This window comes from Anguilla anguilla, chromosome 3 (assembly GCF_013347855.1).
Source record: "Anguilla anguilla isolate fAngAng1 chromosome 3, fAngAng1.pri, whole genome shotgun sequence".
NCBI lineage: Eukaryota > Metazoa > Chordata > Actinopteri > Anguilliformes > Anguillidae > Anguilla > Anguilla anguilla.
Window position 1 is genome coordinate 56,557,807 of NC_049203.1, and position 15,789 is coordinate 56,573,595.

Sequence of the window (15,789 nt, forward strand, 5' to 3'; positions counted from 1 at the left end):
GAGTATTAGGTTCATGTACCCAGTCCCATGTTGTCTCCTATGCCTTTGCCACCACCAGGGACAAAGCTAGTGCTGAGGACAAGCAGTTCTTTGTTAGTGGGACTGCAAAAGGGACATCTCAGCATCTCAGAACAACACTGAGAAGAACATCTCAGTGTTGTGATGCCAAACATTAACTACGGATGCACCCCTGACTGGCTAGGGTACAGTTTGCAAAGGCAGGGAGATCAGTGCCTCTGGACGGATCCCCTAGGCTTCACATCACACAAACGTACTGCAGCTGATGAGTATTCACTATGTATGATGCCCAGAGAGAGACACAGGCCTCTGGAATGCTGTGATCATTCAGAGGTTGCTCAGTCCATCTGAGGAATGGGAATTCTGGGAATTCCATCATCAAACTTTTTCACTCAAGGGACTTTGTATAGTGCCTATAGTTATTCTCCCAGGGAGGAGACAATGCATCATTAGGCAGTGATACTGTGGCCTCAACTGTCCCTCTTTGTGTTCATGCTACATCCACGTCTCTCTCATATGAGTCACTTGGAGGAGGCCTGGGTGCTTCTGGTGCCCCCCGCCCCCCATGGCCACATCTCCCATGGTTCAGTAGTCACAAGGATCTCTTGGATCTGCTCTCTCAGGCTGAGGGCTCAATGTTTTGCCTCTTTCCCAATGATCTTACATTGAAGGCCTAGCCTCTTAGAAGTCACTTTTCCTAGTCCTTGTACTGTTCCAATCTGCAGTGCACATCAATGTGAACCCAACCTTTATTTCTGTGACTTTCTATTTCTCCTGCTAGCACTGCTGGTATATTTAATGACATCCTTGAATTCTTGTTCAGTCTACCTGGCACCTCGCAGGCACATTTAAATGTGTTACTCTGATCCCTTATGTTAATGTTAGTTCAACATCTAAAAAAACAGAATGATAACATTGTAATGTCTAACAATACCAACATTCAGGAATTTAGGCACTCTCAGTGTCTGGCCGCCCATGTTCTCTTGGAGTGAGAGTAGTGTTCTTAGTTCTGCCTCTGGTTATTTCACTGTTTGACGCAGTTATCTTTACCCCCGTTTCTGTGTATAATTCTAGAGCTTATTTCCCATGGTTCAGTATGTTGCTTTCACAGTCTTTCTTGGAGAGCTGTATGCACCTAACACTGTTCAGAGTTCATTTACACCCTCATCTTCCTAGCTGCAAAGTGTTACAACTTCTGTGCTTTGCTCAGATTCTTGCCGTGGTAGCATCTGGTGCCATGGTCATGGGATGGCATATTCAGGATCTTGCCATCCCCATTCCTTTGGGGGGGGGGGTGTTCCTAGTTTCTCCATTAGTCATCACACTTACACTACATGTCCGAAAGTATGTAGATACCTGACATCCAACATCTCATCCAAAATTATGGACATTAATATTGAGTAGGTTCACCCTTTGCTGCTATAACAACCTCCACTCTTCTGGGAAGGCTTTATACTAGATATTGGAGCATTGCTGCAGGGATTTGTTTCCGTTCAGCCAGAAGAGAATTTGTGAAGTCAGGCACTGATTTGGCAATTAGGCCTGGCTCCAGTTGGTTTCCAGCTGATCCCAAAGATGTTGGATGGGGTTGAGGTCAGGACTCTGTGCAGGCCAGTCAAGTTCTTCCACACCTTTCTTGACAAAACCATTTCGATATAGACCTCACTGAACCTTTCTGAACCCTGGCAATGTAGTTAGTCAACTAAAACCTCTTTTTCGACAGAATTACTGATGTTTTGAAAGGAGAAATTACATTGTGTGTTTAGGGACCATCTAAAAAGTACACCAACAAGAAATTGAGGAGAAGCAAAATGTCAAAAGCTACCAATCAACGTGTATAATAGCTCTTAAGCTTTCTCCACGGTCAAAGGAACATATAAAGACCATACTACAGCTTTTAGGTTTGGAAGTTTCACATCTGGTTAATGAATGTTTAAATAAGCTGGATTTAATTTTGTAAGGCATTTTCAATTTTCTAAATTCAACAAATTCTCAACTGTGCAGTGGAGAGCAGTAAAATCAGCACCACATATTCCATTGCATCGGCCTGATAACATCACAGCTTTAAGAATCAGAAATGTTTTTACGTTCATAATTTTACTTCTGTTTAATTTCGGTCTGTTTTTACAAAATTCAATAACTTTGCAACCATCGGTAGCAAAGCACTAAAACCAACTTAATAGAGGACCCCCCTACTGGCCAAACTACAACTCTCAGATTTAGACATTTAACTTCTGTTTAATTTTGGTCAACTTTTATTTAGGGAAAAAAATCTATGTCTTCTACAGCTCTGCTGCCCATACTACAACTTTTAGAATTCAAAATTTCTATTCTGTTTCATTGCTGTCCCTTTCCACATTCAGCACCCTGGACAGCACTGGAAGACCAGAGGAAATTTCAGCACTCTGGCAAACAGAAGTTAAATTTACAAATCTGAGAGTTAGTAGTATGGTCAGTATGGGGCCCTCTATTAAATAGCGTTGGTTTAATGCTTTTCTACCGATGTCTGCAAAGCTATTGAATATTGTTCCAAATAAACATTGACCCAAATTTCACAGAGGTTAAATCTGGAAATATGAAAGTTGTAGTATTGCCAGTAGGTGGCCTATTAAGTAGTGGTGGATTTAGTGTTGTCCTACTGATGGTTGTGAAACTTGCAAAAAATTATTGCATTTTTTTCCTAAAAAGACAAGAAAAATTCACCAAATTGAATCCATCTTGAAATACCACAATTTTAAAGTTGTAGTATGGCCAGTATGGGTCATCTATTAAGTAGTGTTGGTTTTAGTGCTGTCCTACTTATGGTTACTGCTAATATTTCTAAATAAATATCCATCTTGAAATTTCCAAATATGAAAGTTGTAGTATGGTCAGTAGGGGCCCTCCCGATTGTTGCAAAGCTATTTAATTTTTTCCATTTTCCATACATAAAAATGTACCAAAATTAAAAGGGAGTCAAATTTCCAATTCTGAATATTGGCCTGTAGGGGACCTTCTAATGGGTGCTGTCAGCTTTATATATCCCCTAAATGGTTTGTAAAGCTATTGAAATTTTACTTTAGAAACATTAAATTAATTGAGGCTCAATTTTGCCTGTCTAAAAGCTGTAGTATTGCCCACAAACGGCCCTCTATTAAGTGGTGTAGGTTTTAGTTCTCTTTTACTGATTGTTGGATCTCCCATATAAAAAAATAGATATGGAAATATATGAGAACTAGATGTTTTTTCATATATTTCCTTATATTATTGTAATACATTTATTCCACATATATTTTACATCATATACTTACATACATTTCAAATAACCCACATTGCGAAAATATATTTAAATATTCAAAATGTACAACTTTTGTGTATTTATATAATAATACATATATTATATGTATAATAATATAACCTAACAATGAATGTATGTGCTTATATATGAAATATATTTAAATATATTTTGTTATTTAATATATTTCATACACAATTATTTAAATAGATTTAAAATCCCCGTCATAAATTGAAATATATTAATTTTCCGTATGGGTTATGTCTGGTACACCTCACGTTTGTAAAGGTATCATTGTTTTTTTTAAGAAATATAGTGGCGGACTTGGTGAACTTTTTAAACGGTCCCTTACTGTATGTCTCGGGAGCGCGAGAAGCTGAGAATGGCTGAATTCTATCACAGTTCGTTTAAAAGAATGAACATATCAAAGACTTGATAAATACTAAGGTAGTATCTTGTTGTCTTTTGTGTACGCATTCGGCATATGTACTTTATTTAATTATTTGACGTTTCGTTCGTGAGCTATTTAAGCCGGAAATCCGAATATCCCAAAATAAAACGAACTACGTATCTGTTTCGTTACGTGATCTGTAATTATAGTGAGCTCAGAGCTCCTTAATGGAGGCTATGCGCAAGCGCTGTCCTGCATTCCGTATTTACCCGTGTTAGCATCCCCTGCACACAGTGCATAGTCATATTCTCCAGACAATCGTAGCTGGTCAAACTAAGCAAGTAAATGTAGCATTTAATTGGTGGCATTTAATCTCAGGATAGAACCGCTTAGTCGACCTTTAAATGCTCCGTTATAAAATATTGTCGCCATTTTTTCTTAAGACGAACCACACTCCACTCGAACTGCTAGCTGAGATTTACATTTAAATCTTCATTTCCTTTGTTCTCTTTCTCCACGTGCGTCGCGCATCCGCGTGTACCGAGGCGCACCCTTGCAATTTTGCTCTTTTTTATTATTACTTGTGTGGAATAAATAGTTGTCTCTGTAATGTTCTTTAAGTGTTGATTGAAGCCACCATATTCCTTAGTAAAAAAATGTGCCTTCAGAAATGAACATTGGTAATATTAGTAAAATGTAATCATCGAATTTGCAGTATTTGATAATCTAAGAAAGATTACCATTCATATTTGTCATTTTAACTGTTCACTAAAATTGCCAATGATGTGGTAGTCTAATAATTTTATGACACTGATTATTACTGAAATTTTACCTATGTCAACTGATACCAACATATGAATTTGTAATGGTGATCATGCCACCCCTAAATTTCACCTTGTCACCCAATTTTCTAGAATCTCCACTGCTGTATAGGAAGCAACGTTTTCAGATGCATTTACCCTAAATTATGGTGTGTGACTGCATCTAGGTAGCCCACTCCAACTCAGATTTGTTTACTAGTCTTTATGCAGGGTAATATTTTTTTGCACAAATATTGGGACTGTAATGAGGTAAAGTTATACAAGAACCTCCACTTAGCAAACTTGCCTGAAACCCTGAATTACAGCAACTCCCTCCCTATGTGGGACACTTTATTAGAGCACCAACGAAGTTGTGATGAATCAACAAGATAGCTATTAATAGTAGCTATGCTAGCTCGCATAGATGTGTCCAGTTAGCCTATGCTATCATAGAATTGCCATGGTCCTCAAATGACTGTCCATAATTAGGCACTGAGGCAACATGAGAAAAGGATCCCCAGACATGTATTAGTGAAAAGGCGACCGGTCTGTATTACCAATACAGGCTTCAGGCTTCAGTTGTTTGCCTTGCGAAGAATTCTCTGAGTCATCTGACTCTGATCCATGCACCTTTGGCTCAAACCTCAACAGCTATATTGCGGTATCAGGATCAGTTATATTTTCTTCAGACTTACTGCGGCAGTGTAGTATAATGGGTAAGGAGCTTGGTCTTATAACCTAAATGTCACAGGTTTGAGTCCCAGGGCAAACACAATCATCGTACTTTATACGTAATTTATCCTACATTTCTTCAGTACACAGTATATCCAGCTATTTAAATGGATGCAATGTAAGTGCTTTATAAGATGTTGTGAAAGTCGCTCTGGATAAGAGCGTGTAAGTCGCTCTGGATAATGCCCATAATATATGTAATGTACTTACTGTACCAGAATCATCTGAATTCAGCATCATCTGAATCATTGCTACTGTCCTTTGATTCAGAATAAAGTATGTCAATGCTGTCTATTTTGGTCGTTTTTTCAACCTAAAGCTATAATAGCAGAACTGTTTTTGTTCCACTTGTGATGTCGCATATCAAAGAAGTCATTTTTCTGGTTTGACTTCAAGTGATTCCATCAGCCATCCATCAGTGATAAATTTGTTGAATTTTGAGCCATACTAGCAACAATTTCAGTTTTATTTTATTAAAAACCCCTAGGATAAAAAGAGTTTGTCTAATATCTTTGGAGGATGACGTTATGTGGTGCTTGCCGCCTACGATGCACTATACAAAGATCTCGTCAATACATTTGAGAGAAAATATTGACACAGTCATTTTAAGCATTATTTTATGAAGCAATATCTTATGAGGGTGTAAGATTATTCTGCTGTTTTCTTTTGTTTTCAATTGCATTACATTGCATTACAGGCATTTGGCAGACGCTCTTATCCAGGGCGACGTACAACAAAGTGTATAACCATAACCAGGAACAAGTATGTCGAAAACCCTAGAGAGAAGTACCGGTCCAAGTGCAGGGAACAACCGCATAGTTCAACTTGGACCCTGAAGGTTAAACTAATTAACACTAACACAAACGAGAACAGCAACAACGCAGTCTATGCAAAAATACAAGCAGTAGTTAAGACAGGTGCATTAACTAAGTCACCTGCGAAACAGCTACCTAGTTACAACCCTAAGCTTACAGTCATTTAAGAGATTATAGGGAGGTAGGGAGGGATGGGGAGAGGTGCAGCCTGAAGAGGTGAGTCTTCAGTCGTCGCTTGAAGTGGGTCAGTATCTCAGCTGTTCTGACCTCCACGGGGAGGTCATTCCACCATCGTGGGGCCAGAACAGACAGGAGACGTGTTCGGGAAGCGCAGGTGCGAAGAGGGGGAGGTGCCAGGCATCCTGAGGTAGCAGAACGGAGGGGTCTGGCTGGCATGTAGGGTTTTAATATCTTGTGGAGGTATGCTGGGGCTGATCCCTTGACTGCCTGGTATGCTAGGACCAATGTTTTAACTTTGATGCGAGCTATAACAGGCAGCCAGTGGAGGGTAGTGAGCAGGGGAGTGACGTGGGAGTGTCTGGGGAGGTTGAAGACCAGACGAACTGCAGCATTCTGAATGAGTTGCAGGGGTCTGATGGCAGATGCCGGTAGTCCAGCCAGAAGAGAGTTGCAGTAGTCCAGGCGGGATAGTACCATTGCTTGGACCAGGAGCTGGGTTGAGTAGGTGGTGAGAAAGGGACGGATTCTCCGGATGTTATACAGGAAAAATCTGCATGCCTGGCTTATTGCTGCGATGTGTTGTCCATCACCACTCCGAGATTCTTGGCACAGGGTGATGATGTCACTAAGGTGTCCCCTAGGGAAATGGAAAAATCGAGGAGGGGAGAGGTTAGAGCAGGAATAAAGATTAGCTCTGTCTTTCCCGGGTTGAGCTTCAGGTGGTGATTGTCCATCCAGCTCTGGATGTCCCTCAGGCAAGCAGAGATGCGGGTAGGGGCCTGTGTGTCCGATGGGGAGAAGGAGAGAAAGAGATGTGTATCGTCGGCGTAACAGTGATAGGACAAGCCATGGGCAGAGATTACAGGGCCAAGGGATCTGGTGTATAAGGAGAAGAGAAGGGGACCGAGGACTGAACCCTGGGGAACTCCGGTGGCGAGGGGACAGGGTGGTGATACCTTACCCGCCCAGGCAACCTGGAAGGAACGGTCAGAGAGGTAAGACTCAATCCAGTCAAGGACTGTGCCGCAGATCCCTGTTGCTGCCAGGGAGGACAAGAGGATGGAGTGCTCCACAGTGTCGAATGCAGCGAAGAGGTCTAGAAGAATCAGGACAGAGGAGAGGGAGGCTGCTCGTGCGGCATGGAGTGACTCATTGACCAAGAGGAGTGCAGTCTCTGTCGAGTGGCCTGGTCTGAAGCCAGACTGGTGGGGGTCAAGCAGGTTATACTGAGTGAAGAAAGCAGAGAGTTGGTTAGATGCAGCACGTTCAAGTGTTTTGGATAGAAAAGGGAGGAGAGATACCGGGCGGTAGTTAATGTTCTATATTACATAACACAACATTTTCTCCTGGAGGTGCATGCCCCCAGACCCCCTAGACAGTTCAGGATCCCCATCACAGTTTTCCTGTGGGAAACACTGGGTTATGTTTTCACATTTGTTACAATGCTACGTTACTGAACCTAGGTCTAATTAATTTGTGTGAACATACATACTGACTTATGGTTAAGACAGACCATGGACTGCTTTATGGAGACAGCTGGATTTCTTTATTTCATGTTTATTTTTATTTATTTCTATTGTTATATTAAGTAAGCTGACATAAGTTGGCTAACATTTAACTAGGTAGCTATGTCAAGCATAATATATTGAAAAAGAAAACACTTTCGGGTAATTCAAATTAAAAAAAAAAAAAAAAAGGTTTTATAATTCCTGGCCTGTCAGTTTATTTTGTGTGTACAGGTCTTCAATCACTTACACATTTTATTTTAAGGCTGGCAAAATGCATCCATCCTTGGTTTTGTAATAGTTTAATAAATGAATGTCCTATTATCAGAAGTCATCAAAATTAACCCTTTTAGTGTGATTTCTGAAAAAAGTCTCTCATTGGGGACCATGCCCCCAAACCCCCTCAAATTTCTTTCTTTCTCCCTCCTTCCCCCTTTCTATCTCCTCTCTTTTGCTAATTTTATGTATTTTGTACTTGCGTTTTTGTACTACCATTTAAACCAGTAAGAATTACAAACTGTCCTATGTTTTAGATGCTAGTCACTACTCCTTAAGTACTCTTTGTAGTAGCTAGTCAATTTACACCATTAACAATGGCAAACTGTCTTATGTTTAACATTATATGCTGGTCACTACTACAGTGATATTATTTAAAAAGCTGACTAGTCAATTTAACTCTGTTTAAGAGAGGTTATGGATATAAACAGATCTCAAATTTCCGAAAACATACTAGTCATGATTCACTCCTGTATTTTGTAAAAAGTTTGGAAAATAAAATTGCTCTCACTTTCGAAATAATATTTATTTCATATTTTTCCACGCTTTAACATGTTTTACATATTAGTCAACAATAGTCTATTTGTAATAGTGAAAACTGAAAAGTCACTGTGAAATGAAACTGCATGATTTATTTTCAAAACAAAGTTATTTTGCATTATATTTTTCAACTTCAGCTTATTTGAGTCCAAATATATAAATATATACCACAAATCAAGGGAAAGTGTTTCCAGAAAAGCCACCTTTTACCTCTATATTTGATGCAAATGCTAGAGTTTCTGGGGGTCTTAACTCCCCTGGTACCCCCACTGGGGTGCGGTTCTGGACACCGACCCCCCAGACCCCTGGCCTTCTCATGACAGGCAGTTTCAAATTCCTGCCTAACAGCTTGCTCCTAAGTGTCTGGTGGATGCTTGACAGACAAAATATGAATGGATAGCTAGGCAACAATGGGACTTTTCACATAATGGGAAGAGTGCAATGGCCGCTTTGTCAATATTATCAGTTGGAACTATTTTTGTGGTGAAAAGTCGGTAAAACGCTGTCTAGGTGATCAGGCGAAGACCTGTCTACATTTGGTTGAGATTGAAAGTTTTCTAGCCAGCTAGGATGTAAATCCAGATAAATCCTCAGCTATATTGGGGTTAACCTAGTCCATTTGTCAAACATCTCTCAACCTAGATTTCCACATATTTGCATTCTGGCTTTTGATCACTGGGTAACTAATGAGGACCAAGGGATCAGGTTCTCAATGCCTAACTGCTCAATATCTTATGTTGACCTGTAATGACATTATTTATTTTGAGCATGTGAGCTAATACGTTTTCCTCTTTAAAATAATTATGCTGTAGATTGTTTAATTCATGTACCTTTTCCAATCTGCATTCACCATTCCTTTCTCTTCTGTACAGTGTGAAAGTTGAGAAGGTAATAAGAAATTCTGGCTAAATGTCCTTCTGTCATGAAACCCCTCTTTTTCTGTAAAGTATGGCTTTGCTGGCCATACCCCTTATTTTTGTGGTCAGGTTAGCAATAAAAAGTAGCCTACTGCTGTGTTGCTTTTGACAGTCATTTTATGAAATCACAAACTTAATTTCAAATAAAAATACATTAGATTTTAGTTGGCAATTTTAGTTACCCATTTATGCCATTACACATGTGATCCCAAAGCAAAGTGAACTGTCTGGGCTGCATAGGAAAAATTATCTTACAAATTGTGCTTCATGCATCATACCACCAAAGTAATACACTGCGCCTGTCCTTCTATAGACCTTTAAACTTTTGCCAATGTTATGGTAAAACTTTTTACGCGGTTCTTCTTTTTAAACGAGGAGATGACACACCTTTCACTTACACCAATTGGAGCTAAGATACCGCGGTTGTGTGTATTATACTGCCCAATCCACAGTTATGGAGGGTGTTTCAAACCGGTGAGGCCGCTAGCCAATCAGACCGGTCTCGTATTGAGCTAGCGCGAGGCTGTGTACATAGCTTTTAAAGAGGAGAGAAGCGAGAGCGTAAGACTGCATACAGGCAAACAAGACAGGTAGGTCCAAGTGTCTGGGTTTTGTTTTTAATTTGTCACGATTAGGTAATTGAAGGAGACAATCGTCTTTAATATATTAAAATTATTTAAAGGCTGTCATTTACATTTGCTTTTATCATTTTGAATAGAATGCATGCAGATATGCATCATATTTAGCTGATCAATAATATGAACAGTATCCTATTCTATGTTCAGTTTATCCACATGGATAATTATTTACATTTTAATTATGGAGTTTAATGTTAGTATAGCTGTTTATTGTGATGACAATACAATGTTTTGAACTGGTTTACGTTCATTTGTTTAGATTACTTTCTTATTTTAAATTGTAAGTATATAAATGTGTCAGTGTCATTCGATGCATTTACTGAATTCATTTGTTGTACCATTTTCAACTGTCAAAGAAGGTGAAGTTATTAAACTGTAATTGCGAGCGCGTATTCTTCACACGCATCGCTGCTGTGTGTAACATGGCTGGCAATGCTCCGTGTACGAGCTACTGTTCTTTTAATAGGCTGGTGACTGATATTTGATAGCATGTTTAGTGTCTTTTTGCTATTGTTGAAGGAAAATGTTCGTTTTCCTTCAAATGATTTAGTTTTTATTTATGCAATAAAATAAATCAAGGCTTAGAATATTATAAATGTCTATTAAGATTTTTTTCCTTCTCCAGTTAAATGGTCGCGTTTCCAATGCATTAAAATGGCTGGCGATTTAAGCCATTGACAAGGAGCGGTTCTAACAGACAGCGCAGACCTTCACACTTGTACAAAAATACTTTTCCATACGCAATAAAAATATATAAATTTTCGCCTCTTTCTCAAAATAATTATCCTCAATTGTCTACCAATTTTATACTGCATTTTTTATTGCTCTGTCTTTTTTTTCAACTTGTCCATTTTTACACGACTGACTTGGTATTAGAAATGGCTGGCGCATAGCCTTTGTTATAGACAGCATTGCACCAAGCGGCAGTAAGAGATTCAACTTTCGCAAACAGTTAAATTATCAAAATTATGTTACGAAATAGGAAAAAATATTTATGAAATGTAAAGAATCCAATCTGCTTTAACAGACAGTTGTGTTTTTTATTTTATTATATTGAAGATATCCCTGAGACGTCCTTTGTAATCCGAGGGGGGTGTGTATGGCTTTGTTACATAGCCAACCCAACCTAAGCCTTCCCTTCGCTCGTTTTGCAGAAGCCATTTTAATGAATGGGGAGCTATTGCAAAGAACAGCAACCCTTCCTCGCGCTGTACAGCACCAGTACTACATACTCGTACTGGGGGAAAGCAAGCTTCGCGAAGTATATATTTTATACTTGGAAAACAATAGCTTTTTTAGAAAAGTAAGAACAAGGTGTTTAATATGACAGAAATTAATGGTCAGTTTCTTTCATGAGATGGCATTTCACAAAATGGAAGATGAATAATTCCTGATGATGACCTTTCATTATCTACACTGCGATGAAAATCTACTGTGCGCCCGCAACATTGGAAGCGTGCAGTATGATTGCTGCGCTACTTCTATATTAAAATAGTAACGGTTCACCTGATTTATGATTGCGGGAAAATAAAATCATAACGGATCTTGGGTGGGTTCGATGAGATAATATGGTGGTGGCACCTATTGCATCCAACTATAATGCATTTTATACGTATTGTCATTTAAAATGTTATATACCTGAATTAAGATGTAATTCATTTAACTTGGTGAATTAATTTGTTTTCATGAACATTCATGGTAAACTTAAATATCAAATATTTTTGCCCTATTTTTACAACTTTTGCGAATGTTTAAGGGGAAAAGGAGATACTTGAATTATGTACCCATAAGCAAGCAATAAGCAGGCTTGATGTAGTCGTGACATTCCAGATGTGTATTTGAGTGCATATGGAGCTAATTTTCCTTACAAAGAACTCCCTGAAGTAGCTAAGAAAGGTTGCCTTTTTGCCTCATTACTCCTGTACATTACGTTTTTTTCTTCAAAAAACACGTAAAATAAAGGTGTTGTGAGAGTAAATGTGAATTATGCCTTACTTTTCAGCATATGGTAAGACTAATTGGCCTTTGTTGTTTATTTCTCTACATTGAGCAGTGAATCATTAAACACCCAAAAAAGGCAGAATAAATAAAATCTGTTGGAGGTTGCAATGGCCAAAGGCGACCCCAGGAAGCCCAAGGGCAAGATGTCGGCCTATGCCTACTTTGTTCAGACGTGTCGTGAGGAGCACAAGAAGAAAAGCCCTGAAATTCCAGTGAACTTTGCAGAGTTCTCCAAAAAGTGTTCAGGCAGGTGGAAGGTGAGTCATAAATGAGACTGCCATTTCTAGACCACCCTTTTCCAGGGCCTTCAGATGATCCAAGGTTGATTTTAACTCCATTATATTGGCCATTTTACATGGCTAATTGAAGATATATTCATTTTACATGTTCACATACAAACAGCTCCATTAATATAAAAAATATATATATAGGTGTTTTCAAAGCTTGTCAAGTAAACATGTTCTATGGAATGTTTTATATTTTTGACTCATCATCCAGAAAGTCCATTGTTTTTTTAACTTTTTTGTGACATATGGTTAGCTGCACAGTAATCATTGGTAATAAAAGGCTTCTATTAATAATAAATGCAAATTCAGCTTTGGACATTAGTCCTTAAACGTTGTGGTACCTACTTTGCAGACCATGTCAGTGAAGGAGAAGTCCAAGTTTGAAGACATGGCAAAGCAGGACAAGGTTCGCTATGATCAGGAGATGATGACATACATGCCTGGCAAAAAGGGAAAAAAGAAGGACCCAAATGCTCCAAAGAGACCACCGTATGTTACTAAAAGTTAATATTCGGGCATAGGTTAAATAATATTTTTGGGAAGGCTGCAGTTCATCCAACCAAATTATGCTGTGACAAATTATTAGTCTGACTGCAACTTATCTTTGATTTTGAAACAGATCTGGCTTCTTCATATTCTGCTCTGAGCACCGACCCAAGATCAAGGCACAGAATCCTAGCTTGGGCATTGGAGAAGTTGCCAAGAAACTGGGGGAGTCATGGAACAATTTGCCCGATGGCAATAAGCAGCCCTACCTGATTAAGGCCAACAAGCTCAAGGACAAATACAAGAAGGTAAATGTGGGCAACTTCACCTATTTTATAAAAATCATATTAAAGAATCATTAAAATAACATTTACTTGTGAAATTCACATTTTTACAAAACGCATTTTATGATTAGATCTCTGGAAAAGGCAGACAGTCTGTCAAAATTGATTTTTATTGATGGCAGTGATTCTGACATTTATTTTGAATGTATATTTTCTATAATATATAATTGGCCAAGAATTGATTGTGAGAAAATTGTTCCAAGATTATGAGTTTAAGTGTATTAACTTTGAATTTAATTGTGCTTCACAAATCTGTTCTCATTGGTCTGGAAGCCTAGTAGCCTACAATAACCATCATCATATTGTTTCTATTCAGAAACCCTTTATTCATATCGGTTGTTTCTTTTGCACAAGTTGGACCAACTGTGCTTGTATTTATCCTCACCTAGAGCTAAGAGACCAACTATGAAAACTTCACGGATACCTAATGCTGGGACTCTATTGCTACCAGTTAGATTGATTCTCAATGAGGCTCCATATTTGTAGTTTGATAAAAATTTGCCTGCAGCAGTATTTGGACCTTGCCTTGCTACAGTTTTTGTCATTAGTAATCAATACCTCTGTCTTGCAGGACATGGCAGAGTACAAATCAAAGGGTAAAGTTGGCGGCATGGGAATGGCCCCCAAACCTATGGTGAAGACTGTAGAGGATGATGATGATGATGACGAGGATGAAGATGATGAAGAAGAAGAGGACGATGAGGAGGATGATGATGAATAAGATTTTGTATGTGTGTGGGTGTGAAGTTCATGTGTTTTCTTTCCAGTTGGGGGGGATTGCAAAAGGGTAAGGGAAACATTGGTTGTGCATTTGTATTAGGTTTGCCATTTATTTAGTTCTTCCCAATGCCTTGCACTAGGTGTTGTGCACCTGGCCCAAATGTTCTGCAAGTTCTCTGCGTACCAAGAAAAGTTATCAGAGTTATCAGACTACAACTGTGAGAACTCAAAGAAACCCCCATCTGTGTGTGTGTGTGTGTGTGTGTGTGTGTGAGTGTGAGAGTGTGTGTGCGTGTAAGCATGCATTTGTATGTGCATGTGTGCTCATTCACAATAGCTGTCCAGTGTCTCGCTGAGCCCTTTGCAGTCCCTCACTGGCTGTGTAACCGCAAGCATTTAAACCAGTGGTAGCATTGCAGTATATATACATATATAATTTTTTTAAAAGAAATATGTAAGGTGATGTGTAACTGTATATGGTTGACCTAGGCTTTGTTTTTATATTTTTAATTCTCATGATTTTGAAATTGCACATATCTCGGTTGTAAGTGTGTGGCCACTGGAAACAGTGTTGTAGCAATGGAATCCACAGCTCAGTTCACCACAGAGGCGTATGCTGACTTGTTCAGCAACATAACTGGGTATGGCTGAGAATCATCAATACCACTACTTTGGATGTCCAGCTCATTTTTATGTATGTAGTACCCTAGGGTTCTGTTGAATTATGGGTACAGGGAGAATGCTAGTGGAATTATGTTTTTTATTTTTATGAAGTGCATTTTTTTTCTTCATCTCAACTGTTGTGAACTCCTTATTTTAAATGAGAAATTTAGCTCCATACTTTGCACCAGTTTTTTAATGTTTAGAAATGCTGTTTGCAATTAAAATATTATTTTTATATCTGTGTAATTTATTTAACTCTTTCTCTCTGAACCCTTGCTATTTGTTTAACCAGATTTCAAGCTACTTAAAAACATTTGTCTTGGGTTGTTGTTCCTGAGTTGTCTAAATATGAACAAATGGGATTTAAAATAAAGAACCCTTCATACTGTTTGAGGTCTCTGTCTATATAAGAAGAACCAGCCTCTCCAACCACTGTGGATAATGACACTTGAATGGACATTCAGGGAAGTCAATTGTTTTGTGACAATACAGGGTGGAGCTTTGTTACACAAGACCACTTGCATAGGTATAATTATTTTTAATTCCAATCAAAGGAATACATCTACTTAGAAGATGTTGTAATGGTTGTTCATACCTTTGCATTACAGCTCTCCTGTAATCTTGGAAGAATTCAATGGACAGAATGCTTTTTAACTGGGAAGGTGTTGATGACCAGTTTCAACTGTATGTGTCCAGAAGGCGTCCAAAAAGGACTAATCTTAATGGACATTCTTTATTAACATTGCCATCGGTTCATATTGGGTAACTACATAATTGACTAAATTGTTAGTGGTGCTGCCAAAATAAAAATACTTTGGAGCTACTTCTCACAATTTCTACTTTGCAAGGTGTAATGAGTTATGTGCCCATTATTTGTATATTTATTCATACAATTATTGTATTACTGGTTATTGTGGGTGAAATTAATGTTTTCTTTGTAATATGCTCAATATTTTGTTTATTTCTATGTGAAATGTGACATGTCCTGCAGCTGTTCTACTGAACCATGTAGGAATCATGCTTTCGGTTTCCGAGAAACCCATCTGTTACATCAATATCATATTTGTAGCTCACAGAACTCCCATACACAGCAGAGAGGTAGTAATGTAACCACACCGCAAGACAGGCCTTACAACCGTAAGTCCCCCTCTCCCATAAATCTGTAAAAGCTGTTTGCTATGAACATGGATTCAGCTAATCAA

The 15,789-nt window shown here is 38.6% G+C and overlaps 1 protein-coding gene across 1 annotated transcript; it reads left to right on the forward strand.

The window, feature by feature from the left end:
- The first annotated feature begins 9,883 nt into the window (after positions 1-9,883).
- On the forward strand, positions 9,884-14,977 carry hmgb3a (high mobility group box 3a). Its single transcript, XM_035407660.1, has 5 exons — positions 9,884-10,038; positions 12,140-12,344; positions 12,727-12,863; positions 12,994-13,168; positions 13,776-14,977. Exons 2-5 carry the CDS (start codon positions 12,195-12,197, stop codon positions 13,923-13,925), a joined length of 612 nt encoding a protein of 203 aa, XP_035263551.1. The 5' UTR covers positions 9,884-10,038; positions 12,140-12,194; the 3' UTR covers positions 13,926-14,977.
- The last annotated feature ends 812 nt before the right edge of the window (positions 14,978-15,789 follow it).